The 20,544-nt window shown below is 41.0% G+C and overlaps 3 protein-coding genes across 4 annotated transcripts; 2 read left to right on the plus strand and 1 right to left on the minus strand.

The window, feature by feature from the left end:
• The first annotated feature begins 600 nt into the window (after window positions 1–600).
• On the plus strand, window positions 601–3,075 carry urp1 (urotensin-related peptide 1). Its single transcript, XM_078788625.1, has 5 exons — window positions 601–792; window positions 964–1,050; window positions 1,121–1,161; window positions 1,244–1,349; window positions 3,044–3,075. Exons 1-5 carry the CDS (start codon window positions 690–692, stop codon window positions 3,073–3,075), a joined length of 369 nt encoding a protein of 122 aa, XP_078644751.1. The 5' UTR covers window positions 601–689.
• On the minus strand, window positions 3,025–10,539 carry clic2 (chloride intracellular channel 2). Its single transcript, XM_058075330.2, has 6 exons — window positions 10,376–10,539; window positions 8,375–8,484; window positions 7,933–8,058; window positions 6,632–6,732; window positions 5,438–5,619; window positions 3,025–3,877 (listed from the first exon to the last, which is right to left on the minus strand). Exons 1-6 carry the CDS (start codon window positions 10,427–10,429, stop codon window positions 3,716–3,718), a joined length of 735 nt encoding a protein of 244 aa, XP_057931313.2. The 5' UTR covers window positions 10,430–10,539; the 3' UTR covers window positions 3,025–3,715.
• A 2,659-nt stretch (window positions 10,540–13,198) lies between these two features.
• On the plus strand, window positions 13,199–20,349 carry LOC131131039 (protein eva-1 homolog C). 2 transcript variants are annotated; one of them, XM_058075327.2, is made up of 8 exons: window positions 13,199–13,319; window positions 15,162–15,367; window positions 15,429–15,552; window positions 16,440–16,592; window positions 16,661–16,804; window positions 17,390–17,461; window positions 17,598–17,678; window positions 19,837–20,349. In XM_058075327.2, exons 1-8 carry the CDS (start codon window positions 13,235–13,237, stop codon window positions 20,226–20,228), a joined length of 1,257 nt encoding a protein of 418 aa, XP_057931310.2. In that variant the 5' UTR covers window positions 13,199–13,234; the 3' UTR covers window positions 20,229–20,349. The 2 variants fall into 2 exon arrangements, with proteins under 2 accessions (XP_057931310.2, XP_078644624.1); XM_078788498.1 differs by lacking the exon at window positions 17,598–17,678.
• The last annotated feature ends 195 nt before the right edge of the window (window positions 20,350–20,544 follow it).

Genomic DNA, 20,544 nt, shown 5'->3' on the forward strand with positions numbered 1-20,544 from the left:
TACAATACTTGTGTTGATCTGACAAATATTTAAGTAAAGTTGATCAAATGTAGAATTCGTCCAGCCTCTGCTTGGACGCTTCCAATAATGCCTTGCACACCGGCACTTCCATATGACTGTAATGTTTTTGGCGTACATTTTTGATACTGTCAGGGGAAATTCGGAGGTAAATCAATACCCCCAGGCTACATTTCGGATGCTGTTCTTGTATTAGATGGTGCAACTGGTCCCAATGGAATTGACACATTTCCTGAAGGAGTGGATTGTTGATGAATGATCATTCAGGTGCGTCGTTGAACAGTAAATGACATCGACAGTCGCAATGACCTTTGTCTGCACTTGGTACAAAAAAGTCCACCATGAGCGATGATGCTTTGGAAGAGCCCATCACGTCGGTGCGGCATCACACATAAAGCACCACAACCTCACCAGACAGCCTCTCATTATTACAGCAGGCGTGTAAACATTTGTTAGGTTTCTCTGTCCAAGCAGAGATAGGCCTCAGTTGACTGACAGCCGCCTCTAAATGGTGTCCATGACGCCTTATCCATTAAAAGGCCGACGCTGGCTGGGATGATAATGTATTGATCACATTGTGATGGATGGCCTGCATGCGGGTATAAAAGTGAAGTTCTTTGCCAAGCTGGGCGCAACAAAGGTCCACCTCCGAAGAAAGAGAGCGAGTCACCATGCTGTCGCTAGCTGTGGTTCACCTTGTAGCTGTCATTTCTTCTGCAAGATGGACGCACGCACTTCCTCTCTATCCCGAGACCAACCTGGAGACACAGCCGGGTAAGAACACAACTCAATTCATCTTTCATCTTTCAATGTTTTATTTGACATATTACAATTCGGCATTGATATTATATAATTATTATATACATTTGGCAATGAGATAATAAATCCCGAAGAATCCCATACAGCTTTGCTGTAAATATATGAATATGAGGATGTTTTCCACAGATTTTGCCTCTTATAACACAGAAGGGGATAATAATCTGTATCCTCTCCTGATGCAACACAACGGCCAAAGAGAATCTTGGAATAAAGGTATAGCAAAATGATAGACGTGCACTAATACCTCAGCAAAAAGCCAACATGTATTTTGGTTCTGTTGAAGGACCCAAGGAGTCCCCACACCAGGATAACTATGCAAGCATGGTAAGTCTGAGTCTGCATTGACAAATCCCAAGAAAGCTTGATTTGCATTAGTCCACAATGTTTTGGGAATATTTATGTGAAGGTTGAGGGCCTTAAAGAAGCACTTCTGAAACTGGCAGTGGCCGACAAGCTTCGTTCTCAAGCGTTCCTCAGATCGGAGCAGGGCTTGCCCAAAACCAACAAAAGAGGTGAGAAAAATCGCCGATACAAAACTCATGAGTTGCCACAAGCTTTGTTGAAAACCTGTAGGAAACATTCTGGATACATATCAGTCATAGCGAGGGATCATATTTGGTCATCTGAGCAGGCTTCATCAGTTCATGCCCAAAGACTTGGTTACCACGACAACCTACTTAGACTTCTCAATGACGCCAACAAATATAAAGACCAAAAAATGGCATAACCAGTGGGTATAAGAAGAAAATCATGGAGTAAGTGCAAACCATTAGCTGTTCCCATTCTTGGTCTTCCAGAAATACCCAAAGAAGGGGTCCCCCTCAGACCCATCATCAGCAGTATTCACTCTGGAACTTACAATACATCTCAGAATGATCTTAGCAGCCCTGGTGGCCAAAACGCCAACGGACTTTGTCAAAATGAAACTATAGTTTCATTTGACGTCACCTCCCTGTTCACTCGTATTCCGACTCGGGATGCGGTGGAAACGATGAGGCAACGTTTCCTCCACCACACCTTTTTCTCAATACTGCCTATTTTCAATTCATGGGAACCTCTTACAGACAAAAGCATGGTGGTGTATCCCCTACGGTGGCCAACAAAGGGCCAGAGGAGACCTATGGAATCCTTTATGATTGACACATGGGTCAAGATTAGAAGCCAAGAAGTGCTAGCTTTCACTGAGCACATTAACTCAGGGACAAAATGATCAAGTTCACATAAGTTGGCTTTTTGGGACATGACACAGGCCTCCATGTTAGTGTTTACGCAAAACCTCCACACAGTTTGTGAAAAGTGTATTTCCTTCCTGAAAGAACAAAAGCAAGGCAAATGAGGAAGACAAGAGTAGCAGACGCAATAACAGGACACTGCATTCCCAGAAGAAGAATCTGGTGTATGCGGGACAGTGCAGGGATCAATGCACCCATTTTTATGTTGGGGAAACCAAGCAGGCACATGGCAGATGGGTCCATGACCATCGTTACACGTGATGAGATGCTCATGAAGGTGATGCCACCCAAACAACCATCTTTGGCAGGCAGAGGCTCCACTCCATTGGATCCAGTCATCATCATTTGACAAGAGCCAACCAGAGCCAACCATTCCTGTCTGGACCCGCCTCCTCCTTTAGAGGATAAATAGATTAGATCTTGCACCGAGCTCTCAGACTAGAGCTGTCCTATCTAGTCTGACTGGTGTGTCCCACCTAGTCTTTGAGCATGAACTGATGAAACCTGCCCAGATGAGAAATGAAACGTCCTCTAAGTCCAGTTGGGATTGATTGGATGGATATTTAAAACTAAATATCATGATTTCATTCATTTATGGAGAATTTAATACATGATTTCATGTTTTCCACATCATGATTTTCAACTGACTGATTTATAGATTTCACCATCGTTTGCGATTAAACTGGCTTTTCAGTGGCGCTTCATAAAATATTGTACTATTATTTAGGTAAAAATGATACTAAATATATATTTTAAATGACCATTAAATAACTGAAAATATCCATGAAATATTGAGTGAATAAGTTCAATGTAATTATTAAAAAAATACACATCATAACATAATTGGAAAAAAAATCACAACATATTGAAAAAATTATTTATTATTTACATTTTGGCCAAAAAAAAAAAAGAAAGCCCTGTACAAATTTGTCTTGAATTATTCTTAATTGTCAGCTTTGTTTTTTTTTTTACAGCTTGTTTCTGGAAATACTGCGTGACCAATTAGATGCGGAGCAAACAACCACTCTACACTTTGAATGAAGCTCAATAGAACATCTATTTTTTACGACTATTGTAAACTAACGATTGTCTCTTTGGTGTGTCTCAATAAAGTCAAGTATGAGAAAAGGGAGTTTGTGTTATCTGTTTCTCAGCCATGACTATTTCACACAGTAGCCACGCCCCTTTCAGTGTTTTATTGGTGGAAAAGTGACACGCTATCATCATTGTCAACTGTCAACCAATCAGATACAGAAGACTAGTCCTGGTAGACCAGTTTTTCCATAGAAATAAACAGTTTGGAAACAGCTGGTGGAAATATACTGTATGTACACTATAAACACAAATCTGCTCAATTTTTAACAGTCCATTGCACATTTGGCCTCTTGAATCCAACATGTTCCCCGGTTTTGAGCAGTTCTGGTGCGGTTCAGTTCACTTGAGCGGAAATGTGAACACGACATAGCCCAGTGTTAAAATGGCAGAAAAATGCATGCAAAAGTGACAAATACGTAAGAGAAAATATGCTGGAAGTGCTGCTTCTCTGCTGGGAAGGAATATTTAGCATAAACGCTAAGGAAACGGCACCAAGTATGTACTGAACCTCAAGTGTGAACACGACCTAAAAGAGGTCAGATAATGAAGGTTTATTTCCTGTTATTAGCCACACTGAAGTAAGCCTTCTCAATCTCGATATCGGCTGGAGACGTCTGTTTGAACTCTTCCCGCTCGTAAGCGTTGTGCAGGTATCTCCACACACCCGTCAGCTGGGCCGGGATGTCAAAGTTGCAGTATTTCTTGGAGGCGATCTGGAAAGCAAACAATGGTAATGGTAATGGTAATGGTAATGGTAATGGTAATGGTAATGGTAATGGTAATGGTTTAATTTCATTTGAACATGCATCAGATTACAATTGAGTGCATCCCATAATCAGTTCCCAGTTCCACATGTCCAAAAGGAGTAGGAAGAAGCAAAGCTTATTAAATCCTACCCCTCCATCTGGTACTTTTACATTCAGTAACTGTTACATTTGTTCACTTCCTGCTTTCCATAATACAGTTTTTTTTTTAAAATAATGTACCTCGTACCGAAGTACTGGGTGATATGAGCATCCAATGCCATAATGGGTACCATAGTAAGTGCCAATATAGTGATATATATAGCACATCATGACTGGTTCAAGACTCTTCATCCTTGTATTTAGCAAACATCAACTGCTTGTATTGTTTCTTGAATTGGCTCATCGTTGTGCATTGTTTGATTTCCTTACTCAATCCATTCCATAGTTTGATTCCACATACTGAAATGCTATGGCTAGCATAACGTAGTCCTAGCATAGAAGTGTTTCAAATGTACTTCTTCCCTGAGATCATATTTCTCCTCTCTTGTAGAGAAGTATTGGATGACATTTTTAGCTAATTGCTTATTTTTAGCCTTATGCATTATTTTAGCTGTTTGAAGATCAACTTTATCAGCAAGTTGAAGTATTTGTGATTTTAGAAATAAGGAGTTAGTATGTTCTCTGTAGGCGGCATTATGAATTATCCTTACTGACCTTTTTTGCAGTACATTTAGCCAGTGAAGATTGCCTTTATAGTTATTAGCCCATATTTCCACACATTTTAAATGTACTTGAATAAATGAAACCTATCCCAGCTGACTTCAGGCGAGGGGCGGGGTACATCCTGGACTGGTTGTATAAATACCAGGGACAGTTTAGTCACCAATTAACATGCAATATCATACACAACATCACCCACCACAAATGTGATGTGGACAACTAACTTTTTTCATATATCAATTAATATTTCAATTATGAATTATAATTATAAATGCATGGACTACCCTTGACGCGAGTGAGGAAAGGGGTATGTTGCCATGGTGATATTACATAAAAGCAGTCCAACTACTTTGTGTTTCAAATGTAGTTCTTCCCTGAGATCATATTTCTCCTCTCTTGTAGAGAAGTATTGGATGACATTTTTAGCTAATTGGTTGTTTTTAGCTTTATGCATTATTTTAGCTGTTTGAAGATGAACTATATCAGCAAGTTGAAGTATTTGTCATTTTAGAAATAAGGAGTTAGTATGTTCTCTGTAGGCGGCATTATGAATTATCCTTACTGAAGTGTGTGAGTTGGAGGTACATACAGTACGTATATGGTGTTGGAACGGTACTGATGTTGATGAGTTCGGGTCTAAATGAAGTCTAGACTCTGTGTGACTGTGTCGGGATGCTCCACTGTGCTGCCGTCTGCCGTCATAACAGAGAGACGTGCTTGCTTAATTACACTAAAAAGGTTGACGTGATTCATGACATGAATTAGTCACTTTTGACTACATTTCTAAATCACTTATGTTGTTCTCACCCGGATGACATGCAGTTTGGGCAGCAGGTTGCAGTCAGCTAATGTGAGGTGGTCACCATCCAGGAACTTCCTCTTGGAGATGCTGATGCTTTCTTGGGCGTTATGGTCAACCTCCTCAGGAAGAGGAGCGTTCAGGTAATTGTCCAGGCGCTTAAACTCCCTCAGCAGGCTTTTCTCCTGAACTGTAGACCCACAAACAAACATATACATAAACATATACAGTAAAGTCTCGTTATATCGATGTCGGTTAAAACGAATTACTACTTATTACGATACTATTTTCATTTCCCGGCAAATTTCTAGTCTTTTATGATATAATTAGCTCCGTTAGTACGATACACGGTTATTATGATAATCCGGTTACTACGATGCCCCTTTCATCTCCCGCCAGCCAATTTGGTCTGCTTATATCGATACAAAAGCAGCTTAAATCAATCTTTGCTTAAGGATTTCAATACCAAAAAAGAACACGGCGAACGGCTGCTTCCAGTCAACTTTATTTTTCACACTTCCACCACCAGAGTGCAGCACACACAGCGGAAAACACCCGTCCCTCGCGCCTACCCCTCCGGGTGGCAACACCTTCCCTATCGATAGTTCCGGGGTGAATTATGTCCCGGTAACCGGTAATCACTACAGCGTAAGTTTATTTGTATTTACTGTAGTACAAAATTTATTGTAGTACAAAAGCATGCTAGATACGCAATCCATGAACTCAAGGAGAAAATTACATGCCATATCAAAGATCCGCCCACTTTTAATGCAGTTCGGCGCAGGATCGGATATATGGATAGTCCGGTTATATCGGTATTTTTTCAGACTCCCGAGAATATCGATATAACGAGACTTTACTGTACTGTATATACATACATACACTCAAGATGTGTATCAAAAGTAACGGGACTGGATAAAAAAAAGTAACTGGTCCTGTATGAAAGTGTGTGACAGACACACACTCATATATGCTGTTCATATGTTTAAATCTGTAACTCACCTGTAGAGGCGGGCAATACTAGAAATATTAGTACGGATTGGTACTGTTAACATACTTTGGAATTGGACATTATCCAAGATCATTGAATCGTTTGCCTTTAATTTGTTGTAATCAGTATAAAATAGATATAATATGATATGGATATACTGATATGGATGATTGATCCAACCTCGACTTTAAAAAAGGAAAAAGCGACTCACATGCGTTATTTGGTGTATTCTTGATGAAAGCTGAAAACTTTGCAAAAATGTCAGCGCCCACGTCAAAGGAGTCTTTGTTTCGTGGGCTGAGGTGAGGATACCTGCAGAAGGAAGGAGTACATGTTTCTTTTATACTGTCTTCTGGGGCTCACAATAGCAACATAAAGCAACAAAATGTACAGCAGGTATGCTAAGTTATGTACAGTTTGTATATTTCAAGAAAAACAACAAAAAATACACATTATTTATTTATTAGTTTTTTTCTTGTGACATTGCAAGTTATAAAAAATTGTTTTCTTTAAATGTAATATTTAAACCTTATGCTACTTAAATGACATATTTTTTATAATATTAATAATATTTTTCACAATATTATAAGTTTATTCTCATAAAATTGCAACATTTCTCATTAGAATATGTTTTGTTTCTGTTTTTCAGTTTTTACTTCATTCTCATAAAATCCTGTTTTTTTCAAGCTTTCCAGCTTCCATAATTATGTACAATTTTATCTCATAATTATGATTTTATTTCCATAATATTTTTACTTTATTCTCATAACATTCCAACTTTTTCCACAATCAAATTTTCCAACAGTTACAATTTTATTCATACTTTTTTGTGTCTCATAATGTTACAACAAAAAAGTTTTCTTTAATATTTCAACTTTATGACACTAAAATTACTTATTATTTATTATTGTTTTCCCTCATAATATTACATCATTTTTGTACAATTTCAATATAGTTAGATTTAGTTAGATTTTTTTCTTGTAATATTTTTTGTCATGATCCGTGTTGTCGCTTTGCTGCCCCCTGCTGCCATTTATCTGTATTGCACCCTGAGCAGCAGCAGGCGGCCTGTTCCTGCTCACCTGGGGCCCATTTAGACCTGACTATTGAAGCTCTGCTCTGAGACCAGCGCATAGCCAGATTGTCCCTCAAGCTTTCCATGCTGCACTCCCGCCGCTCGGCCACGTGTGGGATCTTCCCATAGCCAAGCTTTCTGGCTTTTAATCCCGTTCTTGTGAGTACTTGCTGCTAGAGTTATTCTCATGTGGTTTTTTGTTGCTTTGTCATCCTTTTGGTCATCAGCGTTTTTTGTTCTTGTGCCTTGTGGCCCCCGAGCTGCACTTTGGACACCCGTGACCTAGATTGTAAAGTGCTATTATAACTGACCAAACAAACACACAATTAGCGCTTGGCAATTTGTTGTGTAATATTTGTATACTGTTTATCCAACTGGTTTGGCTTCTAGTTATCCTTACAAAGTCAGCGTTCAAGTGCAAGTGGCGTGCACCGTACCGGGGCGGGGCTAGCGTTTGCTCAAGAAACTCCTCTATTTTGATGAAGTCTGTTTTGAGGGTGCCGTTGTAGAGCAGGAAAGGAGGGTTGGTGCCAGGGGCCAGGTCTTTTAGCTCCGCAGGCTTCCTGTGTGGAGAAAGATGGAGAAACATCTCATTGGTTTACTATTATGGATGAAAATAGGCGTGTCCCTCCACTATTACATCATGGGCCCATTATGTGCTATGAAGCCATTAATTAGAAGCATCCTTTATATGTTTCCTGTTTTCTGAGCAGTAATGACCCTGAGAAGTTCCCACAGTGCTTGTTTAGGGGCCACACTCAGCTCTTTGTATCCTGATGGTGTGAAAGTTTTGCGCTATTGCATAAAAAACAACAACACCTCAGTTCCTGTGTGTCTTTAATAGAGGTCTTTGTGGACAGGAAGAGGAGGGGTGCTTACTTCCTCATGTCAACAGTGGTCACGGTGAACTTGACTCCTTTCAGCCACAGCACCATGAAGAGCCTCTGGCAGAAGGGGCAGTTGCCCACGTTCTCGCCGTCATGGCCGGCCTATCGCGTGCATAGAGAGAGAGAATAGCGGCCATGTTATGTCTCTTCCTGCGTGCTGATGTTCTACGACATAAGCCAGGGTGGGCTGCGTTTCGGAGGAAGACCAAAGTACGACCGGTTTAAAGATCCAGATCTGGTTCTGAGCTCCTGTCAACGTTTGTATGAAGTCACACAAAAAACTCCAACGCCAATGATGGCAAATGAGAAAAGTGTGATGATAACCATAGACCTTAACCATCTCTGTCCTGGCTGCTCAGTCGGTATGGCCATTTATACAGTGTGTTGGCAGACCCCCAAAATGCCTTTTTAATAAGATGTCTCTACATGCATATTTAAGCTAATTATAAGATGCTTTTAAAGCATCAAAATGGCTAAATGAAGTCAAATGCAAATGATCTCAAGTCTTCTGGAGTGACCAATCACAGCGGAGTGGGTGCACCTCGAGGAGGGCTGGGGGTGGAAGTCCATGGAAACACTGCAGAAAGAGGTGCAGAATGTGGATCCAGAAAGCTTTCTGTGTGGGATATTGTGTGTAGCTGCTCTACAGGAGCCCACAACTCAATGAAAATTAGCATAATAGTTAATAATAATAATAATAATTAACTTGTAACTTCCAACATTGCCTGTGCAGTTATTTAGCTATTTAAGCGGTTTATGATGGTCACAGTTTGACTCTGGAACTGAAAAACGTAAACAGAGGAAAAAGACTTCTACTAAGGTGTTAGTGTGTGTTTGCGTCCATGTGTATGAAAGCGGGTGTGCCTCTGTTATGTTTTTAAAACATCTGAGGTCACCGTAACAAATGATTACTTCATGAAGAAAAAAAAACCGTGAGCCCCTCCCTTGCAACTCTCAGTTAGGAAAGAGCCTAAACGTAAGAAAAAAGACTCTTATGTATTGAATGTATTGTATGTAATATTCCAGGGTGTTCCCCACCGCTTCCAGACTCATGCTGTATGGAAACGTCTGTTTTGGTGGCGAAACAAGGCCCCCCCACAGCAAAGCGGGTGTGCCCGCCTGTGTGACTATTGGGGCCAATCAGCCACTTTGCTCCCTGCTCGCCGGCTCCCTGCTCACTTTTCTGGGCTGCGATAAGACCTGCTGTGCCTGCGCTCTGATAAGACACGTAAAACCCAACAACAAGCCACGAGCCACGACGCTCTGCTGACGGAAAGAACCGTAACGACATCTGCTGTGCGTCAGGCAATCAAAACACACGGAGGAGGCCGGCGTCTGATTGGTTGTCGTGATTAACGTAATATCACGTCTGCAGCCTTTCTACAAAGTCTATGAGAGGAAGGGCTACATTTAAGGTTACATTAGATAGTTAGAGATGAAATACTAGACAATATTTATGAAGTATCTATACACACTGAACTTGAAAGTGAAAGCAGCAACAAAATGGAGAGCATACAAGAATCAAATTGCATGTTGAGTACTATACATGTGTACATGTTGGTAGGTCTGCATTGACATGAAAGCCTCTCGGGGTGGGGGGGGGGGAATAAATTAGATGAATAAATGTTTGTATGCTCCATCAGTCCAGGGTGTCGTCCAAAGACAGCTGGGATAGGCTCCAGCATACTCCCACCCAAGTGAGGACAAGATAAGCGGCATAGAAAACGGATGGAAGTCTCTATGCTGTTCAGTAAAAAGGGTCATCTTGTAACCTTTGCTTCCGTAGTATGAATATCTTTATTATGTCTTTTTTTCCTTTCAATGGGGGTGTTAATACTTGGGATTAATAATGTGGCTGCCCTTTAATTTAATGTCATTTACTTTTAGTCATTTAATTCACACAATATTCCAAATAAATAGAAGGTCACATTCAGGAACATAATACAGTTACACTTACACAAGTCAACATGTCCTAAAAAATAAAAACACTGACCTTGACAAACAACTCTATGCTTGGCTCCTTCTCTGAATGTTGCCGTAATGCCATGATGTCCCAAAAAAAAGTTCCCTCAAGTCGTTTTTTTTCAGCAAAGAGTGTTGGGACGCCTCAAGGCTGCTGATGTTTGGTCCCCACAGGAGAATAAGCTCTCGACTTACTTGTCAGTGCCGGGGGAGGGTCCACAGAAAGGGGGGCGGGGTGCACGCTCGCTTATATACCAGCTGCCAAAATCTATGAGGAGGAGCTTAAAATAGCAACAGGAATACTATATATTGTAATAGGAAATGATAAAGCTATGATTCAATAATAATACAATCATTAACCATTCACATTCCAGCACTATTAGACATGTGTGTGTGTGTTTGTGTGTGTGTGTGTGTGCGCATGTGTATATGTGGATGGGAAGGACTATTTTGTTAGCGTTTAATACAAATGATGTGCTTAACACTTGAAAAAGACGCATAAAGGTCGCCTTCAGGGCCGCATTGTGTGCCGCATGAATACATTTCTTTTTAAAAAAATATTCTGAGAATAAAGTAATGAAATGATCCATAACATAAGTAACATCCTAACTTTCTATTTATTAAAATAATGAAAGTCATTTAGATTACATTATATGAGAACTTTAGTCATTCCTTGTGTGTGTGTCCTTCAGGAAATTAAGGAGAAAAGTTTGATTTGCATCCAAGTCCTAAATCATGTAATTGTATGATAATACAGTACAGTTGAATAAAACAGATCATATCTTATATTTTGTTTAGTATTCAGCAGTGTGTCTTAATTCACCTAATGTCCATGATGTTAAAGGTTTCGTTTTACTGTGTCTGTAAAATGCATATGTATTTGACATGTGTATAATATAACGTATGGTAAAAGAACCATACCTTGGACAGTTCCTTAAAGGTTTTCCCCTCAAATCTTCCATTGTTTTACTTGTTGTTTCCAATACTGTGCATTTATGGTAAGTGAGTATCATTTTCTGTAAATGGAGGAAGTGAAATTTAACCCCCCCGCTCCCCCCATTCAAAACTTCCTTAAACTCAATCATGAGTAAGATTATGTCAGGGTTTGTAAGGAATTTGAAGAGAAAGTACACCAAAAGCATAAATGTGCTAAGTTCTTGTCTTCCTTATCTTATCGGGGCTGAGGTACTTTCAGGAATTTTCATCACGAATGAATCGTGGAACATTGCAGAACACGCAACTGTGGGTGGCTGGTACAAAAAGTGACTTTCTTGCTATCTGGATGTTCCAGGAAGGCCAAGCTGGAAAAATGCATGACTTTTCTTAATGAAGGTGAGTGGAATTTTACTGTGGAATAAAGTGGGAGTGCCGCTCTGTTGAAGTGATCATTATAGCGTCCACTTCGCTGCTAAGGAGGGAGTGTTTATTAGAGATTGTGTGACAAATGGTTCCAGTGCCATTCCCCCATTATGTTGCATGTTCGTGTTTGGTTGCCGTGACAACAACAAACACGGGGTTGAGCTAGAAAAGATGCACAAAAAGGTTGTAAATCAAAACCGCTGATTCTGGCAGCACTGTAAGGATATTCCCTTATGCGGATGGGGGTTCCAGAGTATTCCTGGAAACGGCGGAGAAACAGGAATCGCCATTGACCTCTCACTTCCTCTCCGAGCTCTCGAAAGATAGGAAGGAGCTCTCTGGTTAAGAGAGACACATATCTCTGCTGGACACACACGGCAGCTGGAAGTGACAACCTGGAAAAATGCCTTATCTTAGCAGAACAGAACCTTCTCTGTTGACTACCAGGGAATATTGATTTTGCCAACATACGGAAGAAAAAAGTCCCACAAATCTGATTTTTTCAATTCACAAAAAGGCACACAAACCCACACAAAGGCAGGTTTCCTATGTAAGAAGATGCAAAAAAATACATGATCATATAATAAATATGCGGCACGGCGGTCGAGTGGTTAGCGCGCTGACCTCACAGCTAGGAGACCAGGGTTCAATTCCACCCTCGGCCATCTCTGTGTGGAGTTTGCATGTTCTCCCCGTGCATGCGTGGGTTTTCTCCGGGTACTCCGGTTTCCTCCCACATTCCAAAAACATGCTAGGTTAATTGGCCACTCCAAATTGTCCATAGGTATGAATGTGAGTGTGAATGGTTGTTTGTCTATATGTGCCCTGTGATTGGCTGGCCACCAGTCCAGGGTGTACCCCGCCTCTCGCCCCAAGACAGCTGGGATAGGCTCCAGCACCCCCGCGACCCTGGTGAGGATAAGCGGTAGAAAATGAATGAATGAATCAGATGAACCCTTTTAATTATTGTACATTCCTAATTTTGCCACAACCATAATCTAGAGTGATGCCGGCTCCCAGCATGCATTGTGGTACTTGGTTTGTGTATGGAGTTGTGAATGTGTGTTACTGACCTGGTACTTGTTGTTCCATGGTTTTACATGGTATGGTGATGGTGATGGTACAGTAGGTAGTGTTCTGTCTCATGACACGCTTGTCCATCTCTGTGAGTACTTGCTTATCATGAGGAACTCAGCTCAGATGTCGCAGGTCCAATTCAAAGTACTCTGTCTCTCTGCTATGTATGAAGAGTGTGCCAGTAATTTGAATGTTTTTACCATTGTAAGAGCCAAGTGGCTGGCATATGAAAATGTTTTTTAGCCAATGGGATACTTTTTATTGTGAAAAAATGAAATTAGTGTGTAAAAAAAATGAGCAACTTTGCATATATCTGCATTCACTGCGCTGAATTCTCTGTGAAAAAGCATCTTTATGGCAAAAAAAAAACAAAAAAACAAAACCAAAACAAAAGCACCATTGAGAAACAGATCTCGTCGACAGTAACAGAAGACGACATGACGAGTTGTACGCAATGACAGCACCAAGGAGGTTCTGTTGGTTCCTCTCCTTTTTGGCTGTGGGGATCAACACTGTTAATTCAGCCCCTGACTTCTCTTGTAAGTCTTACCGTTGTTTTAGTTGAGTGGTTATATGTTCTAGCAAGTAGAGAATGTATGTTGCTTATGCGGAGATGTGCAGTATTAGAGTTCAAAGTAGAGAGAATGTGACTTATTATGTCATAGGAGTTTTATGTTATTGTCTATTTGTGGCAATTTTTGTGTGTTTCTACAAACTTCAAGGCTCTAAGAATAGTTGATTGTGAGCTTGTGCCTGGTACTGCCTTCTTGAAGTCTCAAAATACACACACACACACACACACACACACAGATACACTTGTCCACTTTCTATTGTTGTGCATGTTTACATGTGTGGTCATAGTCCAAATAAATGAAAAGCTACGCCCAATGACCGAGGCAACACCCAGTTTGAAATGGCATTTTTTTTAGCTCATAAATGAGTCAGTCAGTAAAATATGTCAAACCTTTAATGAATCATATCTCACCCTTTATGAGGTCCTTTGACTCAGCTTCCCAAAAACAGCATTAATATTTCTTTCCACTTTAGAAAAGTCTATATTTGAAAACTACTATACAAACCACACGTATAGAATATAAAACACCCTCATGGGCTTTGAAAAGCTTTAGATTGGTACGGCATTGGTGGGCGAGCACTTGGCAGGGTGTGGTGAGTTTGAGGCTCGCAATGTGATCATCCATCAGGCATCGGTTATAAAGCCCCGGTCCCGGCCCCAACCCGCTGTACTTGCAAGTGTGGGCAAAATGTGGGGATGAGTACCGGTTCGGTACACGTTTTTAGACTTTTAGTGCAGGAGGCACTTTTGTTGCGTGCAGGGCTGCGTCCGGCTATGAATGACGTGTGACACACGTGCCTGCAACCACTTCTGACTTTGTGAGCATAAATGTGGTGGGTACACGTCAGTTTGGGCACTTCCCCAGTTCGGCTGTCCAGTGAGCGGGCACAGCCGGCATGGACCGTGATGAGTGACTGTTTGTGCCATGCTTGAGACGCACACTGATCTCAGCAATGGTGCTAAACTGACGGATGACTGCAGGCATTTCTTCTCCTCTCTGGGATACCAGGGCACAGAAGAGGGAGTCAGCTGCAGCTGCTGTTCAGAAGGCAGCGAATGCTGCTAGAGGGCCCAGCAGAGGCAGGCAAACCAGCTTTTCACTCAGGTTTTCACTTAATAATGTGAGAAGACGAGAAAGAAATACAAAACATGAATTGTGGATACCACCATTTGGTTTGTGTTCCGGTAAAACAAACATATTCCCTTTGTTTGGCTTGACACCCATCCATCCATCCATCAATCCATCCATCCATCAATCCATCCATCCATCCATTTTCTATGTCGCTTATCCTCAATAGTGTCGCAGGGGTATCCTGGAGCCTATCCCAGCTGACTTTGGAAGGGGTACACCCTGGACTGGTGGCCAGCCAATCACAGGGCACATATAGACAAACAACCATTCACACTCACATTCATACCTATGGACAATTTGGAGTGGCTAATTAACCTAGCATGTTTTGGAATGTGGGAGGAAACCGGAGTACCCGGAGAAAACCCACGCTGGCTTGAAATAAGCTATGTAAATAAATATTGCAAAAATGGCTCTTGACCATTTTCATTTTGTAAAAGTATCTCTCACCTTGGTGACCCCCTGATGTAGCCAATTGTGCATTTACTCATTTAAGAAACAATTACAAATGTTGTAAAACATTGATAAAATCAGCTATTGCACATTCTTTTGACGTAGCCAACATGTCATGACAATCAAACTGTACATGATATACCCTCGTAAATAAATATTGTGTACATATCAAGTGATTTAGAGCCAGTATCAGCGTCATAGATTCATCCTTTGTCTATACCGTAGTATATCTTCACAGCATCCTCAAGAATCACACGGCTCATGCTTGTGAAGGGGATTCACTCGCCATCCAGTGTCCAACCAGGACGTCGGTGGCCATCCTATCAGCCTTCTATGGACGCCGTGTCCCTCATCAGTATTTATGTCCCAGCTCAAAGACCAATCTGACCGTGGAGGAGGACACCGAGTGCTCCTCTCCGGTTGCTGTCAAGGTGATTATTATGCTAATATTCCATTGTCTCCATGGGATAAAGTCGTTGTTTTTTTGTGCAGAAAGTGCTGTCAGAGTGTCAGGATGAGCGCTCCTGTCACATTCCGGTTTTAAGCCCCGTGTTTGGTCCCGACCCCTGTCCTCTCACCAGCAAGTACCTACTAGTGTCCTACAAGTGCAGACCAGGTAGGCAATACAGGGAAACAGCAGGCAGATGTATGTGTAGCTGTCTGGAAGCACCAGCCCAGCAACGTTATGGCTTGTGAAGTAGTAAGAGATGCTGGAACTGGTGTGTAAAATGTGTGAAAGTGTGAAAAAGGACCTATTATGTTAATTTTTGGCCCTTTGTATTGAGTTGTGGACTCCTATAGAGCTGCTACACATGATAACCCGTACAGAAAGTTTTTTGTTTTAATTTATTCTACCTGCTCCCGGCACTCCCACTCTGCTGTGATCAGCCACACTCAGCTTGTACAGCTGATAACCAGGCATGCCCATATCAAAAAATGGATGATCAGTATCAGAATCGGCAGCATAAAACCATGTTCAGAGCATCCAGGAGTGGCCGGCCAACCAAAATTAGCCCTTGAGTGCAGTGGCAACTCATCCAAGAGATCACAAAACAACAATCACAACAACATCCAAACAACTGCAGGCCACACTTGCTTTTTAAAGTGTGTCCGTTTACATCTGGTGTAAAAGTAGCGTCACATTGCAGAAAAAGAAAATCATACCAACAGTAAAATATGGTGGTGGTAGTGTGATGGTCTTGCTTCAGAATGGTTTTACCATCCAAAATGTCTTTTAGGGTTCACTTCCAACTGCCAAATCACGTCATCTGAAACGTTGGTATCGTTTAACACCACAATACAACATTCAAACTACATTTATGGGTCAGACAAGTGGAAAAAGCACAAAAGGTCCCCCGAGAGACACTACAGTGTAATTTCCAATACTTGTTTGTTGTAATGCAGTTTTGTTGCATTGTGCTCCAGTTCTGAAATGCTTATGTACGTTATCACCTGTTGGCAGTTCTCCCCAGTCTTCTGTGTCTTCATGTTGTGTGTTTGCAGCACACCACCGCACACGGCTGGTGTGCGAGAACGAACGTCTGAGGCTGGCGTGTAAAAACCACACGGTCCTTGCCATTTACTCAGCCACGTTTGGACACCTGCTGCACGGAAGCCCCCTGTGCCCTCAGGGAGGTGGCTCCCAGGTGGACATGGGTCAGCATCACAAAAACTCATGCCCTCAATGTGGTCTTCAGTGAATAACTGCTATTTTTGCTGTTTAGAGTGTTTGTCGCCATCGGCTCTGAGGAGGGTGTCACGCCGCTGTCATGGTCGAGCGAACTGTTCAGTGCTGGCTGATACTCAAACCTTTGGGGACCCGTGCTTCCCTGGCACCAGGAAACACCTGCGAGTGTCCTACACTTGCGGTGAGCATGTGGTTCTTCATTGGTTCTTCGCTATTGCATGCATGTTTGGAACTGAATGTAAGCCGTTTAATGGTTTGCTTGGCTAGCTTGTTGACAAAAACTGGAAAACTTGGTTTTATGAAACTGTGGAGGGGTAGCGCATGTGCCAGGAAGAATCCATTCAAATCTGCAGCCAGCTTTGATAGAGGGGTGCATTTTGTGGTCAGGTCCACGTAATCCTTTTGTTTTACACCATTCATGAACGAGAAAGTAGCTGAAGTTTGTGTTGATGGTTATGAGTATGTATGTGTTATGACTGCATATCTACTGTCTCATTCTTGTCAGAGTGCACGCTGCCATTTGCAGAAACTGGACAATTGTCATCCTCGTTCTTGTTTTAAGGTCCCCCATTATGCAAAGTGACTTTCTAGTGATGTTCTAGGCAAGTGGCCATTTTGAGCACCAAATATGAGAAGAATCTATAATTTCCTTCCCTCGTTTGCACCACTTTTGAGAAAAGAAGCTTTTGAAGTTTTCAAAAAAATAGTCTGTGGTGAAAAGCCTTCGCCACACATCTTCAAATAAAGTCTATATATCTATTGATAGTGCCCAGGTATCTTCTGGAGGATGTGGGCCGGGGGTCGACGGATCCTTTCATGCTCTCAGACTACACACATGGTAAGTGTAAAAAAAACCCACACAACTACTACTGCTTCTTCTCCAATTACTACTACGCTATGCTAATGTATTGGAAGGATTCTTTAAGTCTGACTGGCTGGTCTGAGCCCAGGTACTTGCCCCTTCTTGCCTGCAGGTGGATGGTACACTGGCCCCACCTACAGGCCTCAAAATGCGCTACTAACCAACTTTCTGGAGATGATAGAAAAACTGTTGGGTATGTGCACAGACTTGGAAGTTAAATATGCAATAGGTTTTATGCTTTTATTCAGTCAAATATGAGTTTACACAATGTGGCTTACACTTAAAAGAGTTTTGCAACATACTTCTTAGACATAATTATCATGGTTTCCTATTACTGTCCATATCGTGTATATCAATATACAGCATCTAGCATGTCTGCTGATGACAACACAAATTATTCTGTATATTATATTTGCTTACAGGCAATGCAGCTTGTATATATGCCCTTAAATTTACACTGAATCACCATACGTTCTCATGTAATGAATGGAAGTGTCCAACTTTGAATATTGTTGAAACATGTTTCAGATCATCAAACTCATTTAAATATTAGACAGTGACAACACAACTGAATACAAAATGCCATTTTTTAGTACTAAGGGAGAAAAAATCCAAACCTCCATGGCCCTGTGTGGAAATCATCTATCAGTCTAGAACAGGGGTGGGCAAACTTTTTGACTCGCGGGCCGCATTGATATGACAAAATTTATGGGGGGGGGGGGGGGGGGCAGACTATATATTTTACATGTAACAGTCCACCTGGTATTATTGTATCTGTAAAATTGTCATGCAATCTGCTATTATTATTTATTATTTTATATTTATATTTAAATATTTTAAAAATAATAAAATATTATAATAATTACAATAAAATCAAAATAATAAATATTATATTATTATTATGTAAAATATGCAAATATAACAATAATATTATATATAATTAATATAATAATTAGCATTAATATAATAATTATAATAATCATAATAGTTCTAATAATAATTATAATAATCATAATAGTTCTAATAATAATTATAATAATCTAATAATAATAATAATATAATTATTATTATGTGCTTGTGTCCCTTTTTTCAGGAGCACTTTGTAAACAACAGACCATGTCAAAAAACGAAATTGATAAAACCATCAAAAGGTTGGCTCAGGCCATGATGCCAGGTTGTATGTTGAGTTTAAATGAAATACTTTGGAAAGATTGGGCGGGTCGTATTCAAACACTTGGTGGGCCGGATGTGGCCCCCGGGCTGTAGTTTGCCCACCCCTGGTCTAGAATCTAAAGCTTTGGGAGTCCAGCAAACCACAAATGGTGAAAACATGGAACAGTGGTGAACCTTCCCAGGAGTGGCCAGCCACCCAAAAATACCCCAAGAGCGCAGCGATGACTCATCCAAGAGGTCACGAAAGACCCCACAACAGGATCCAAAGAACTGCAGGCCTCACTTGCCTCAGTTATGATCAGTGTTCATGAATCCACCACGAGAAAGACACTGGGCAGAAACCACTGCCAAACAAAAAGAACATTACGGCTTGTTTCAATTTTGCCAGAAAACAAAAGTATCTTGATGATTGCCTTTGGGAAAATACTCTGTGGTCTGACGAGACTGAACTTTTTGGAAGATGCGTGTCCCATTACATTATGTAAAAGTAATGCCGCATTTCACAAAAAGAACATCATACCAACAGTAAAATATGGTGGTGGTAGTGTGATGGTCTGGGGCTGTTTTGCTCCTTTAGGACCTGCAAGACTTGCTGTGATAAATGGAACCGTGAATTTTGCTGTCCACCAAAAATCCTGATGGAGAATGTGCATCCATCTGACCTCAAGCTTAAACCAACTTGGATCCGAAACACACCAGCAAGTCCACCACTGAAATCACACAGGGCCATGTAGGTTTAGACCCCCCCCCCCCATCATACAACATTTCATTTAAAATCTGCATTTTGTGTTCATTTGTGTTGTCACTGACCAACATTTGAATTGAAAAAAAGGAAATCAGGAAAACCTTTTTCCACACCACTGTACACACACATCATCACAGTTAGATGGAGATAATACCTTTTCAAATTCATCATGTTGGGACCTGAAGGTTACTTCAATGTGTAAGACCCGGTAGAGGTTTCATCTCCTCATCATTGTTCACTAGATTGTATAAAGCACGACCTTTCTTTTTAATTAATGTTACAATTAAGGTTGTTTCAACATGTAAAACTGCACAGATGTTTCCTGTATGTGTTACCTCATCAAAGTACATTAATTTAAACAAATTTTAATCCAAAGAGTGAAGAATACTTAATAGTTAATGTCCTTCCTCTTATACATGGTTTTCTTGTTCAGGCGTCCCTGAGAGAGTGGCTCTATATTTTGTCTCTGGCATCTGTGCTGGTCTGGTGTTCCTGTTCTGTCTGTTTGGCCTCCGGTCCACACTGGTCAAGGATGTGAAGGAGCTGGTGTTGGATCTGAAAAATGAGATGAAATCTTCCAGCAGACAGAACAAGGACCTTATGGAGGACCTCTATGAAGACGATGATGATGTCTCGGATGCCTCGTCCTTCCGTCACCTCACTCAGTCATATCGCATGGCGGAAATGTTTGCTCCCTCCACGCTGACTGTGGAGATGCTGGGTCAGGGTGTGGAAAACAGGAGGGAGCTTCCTAACGGAGATATGTGGCCACATCCTGACACCAGCCCATATGCCATTCATCAGATTAAAACTTACAATAATTGAGTCCATTATTTTTAAACTCCATCACATTTTATGTTATGATTTTAATGTATATTTTAGTATTTAATGTTGCTTTAATAGTAATAGTAATTTTTACATCTTGCTTTTATTCTGTCTTTTTCTATGCATTTTAAGTTTCCCTGTGTGTGAATTATTGCTATGCAAATAAACTTGCTTGAACTACAATGGGTTGGGTTTCATAAACAAAAATGTGAAGCATATCACAAGTAATTTTCAGTGACAAAATATTGGAACCCCCTGTAATCAACAAATATGTACATAGATTTGTCATGCACCTTCCTGAACACAGGGGGCGCCA

Source organism: Doryrhamphus excisus, linkage group LG23 (assembly GCF_037039965.1).
Source record: "Doryrhamphus excisus strain RoL-2023G ecotype Guam linkage group LG23, RoL_Dexc_Guam_v1.1, whole genome shotgun sequence".
NCBI classification, from domain to species: Eukaryota; Metazoa; Chordata; class Actinopteri; order Syngnathiformes; family Syngnathidae; genus Doryrhamphus; species Doryrhamphus excisus.

Excerpts from the sequence above, each read along its gene's own strand:
- urp1 (XM_078788625.1), top strand. The coding sequence starts at position 690 with ATGCTGTCGCTAGCTGTGGTTCACCTTGTAGCTGTCATTTCTTCTGCA. Across the intron at positions 793-963 it reads CAACCTGGAGACACAGCCGG|ATTTTGCCTCTTATAACACA; the intron begins GTAAGAACACAA and ends TGTTTTCCACAG. Across the intron at positions 1,162-1,243 it reads AGGATAACTATGCAAGCATG|GTTGAGGGCCTTAAAGAAGC; the intron begins GTAAGTCTGAGT and ends ATTTATGTGAAG.
- clic2 (XM_058075330.2), bottom strand. The coding sequence starts at position 10,429 with ATGGCATTACGGCAACATTCAGAGAAGGAGCCAAGCATAGAGTTGTTT. Across the intron at positions 6,733-7,932 it reads CAAACGCTAGCCCCGCCCCG|GTATCCTCACCTCAGCCCAC; the intron begins GTACGGTGCACG and ends TTCCTTCTGCAG. Across the intron at positions 5,620-6,631 it reads GAATACACCAAATAACGCAT|TTCAGGAGAAAAGCCTGCTG; the intron begins GTGAGTCGCTTT and ends GTGGGTCTACAG.
- LOC131131039 (XM_058075327.2), top strand. The coding sequence starts at position 13,235 with ATGACAGCACCAAGGAGGTTCTGTTGGTTCCTCTCCTTTTTGGCTGTG. Across the intron at positions 16,805-17,389 it reads GCGAGTGTCCTACACTTGCG|TGCCCAGGTATCTTCTGGAG; the intron begins GTGAGCATGTGG and ends ATCTATTGATAG. Across the intron at positions 17,462-17,597 it reads GCTCTCAGACTACACACATG|GTGGATGGTACACTGGCCCC; the intron begins GTAAGTGTAAAA and ends TCTTGCCTGCAG.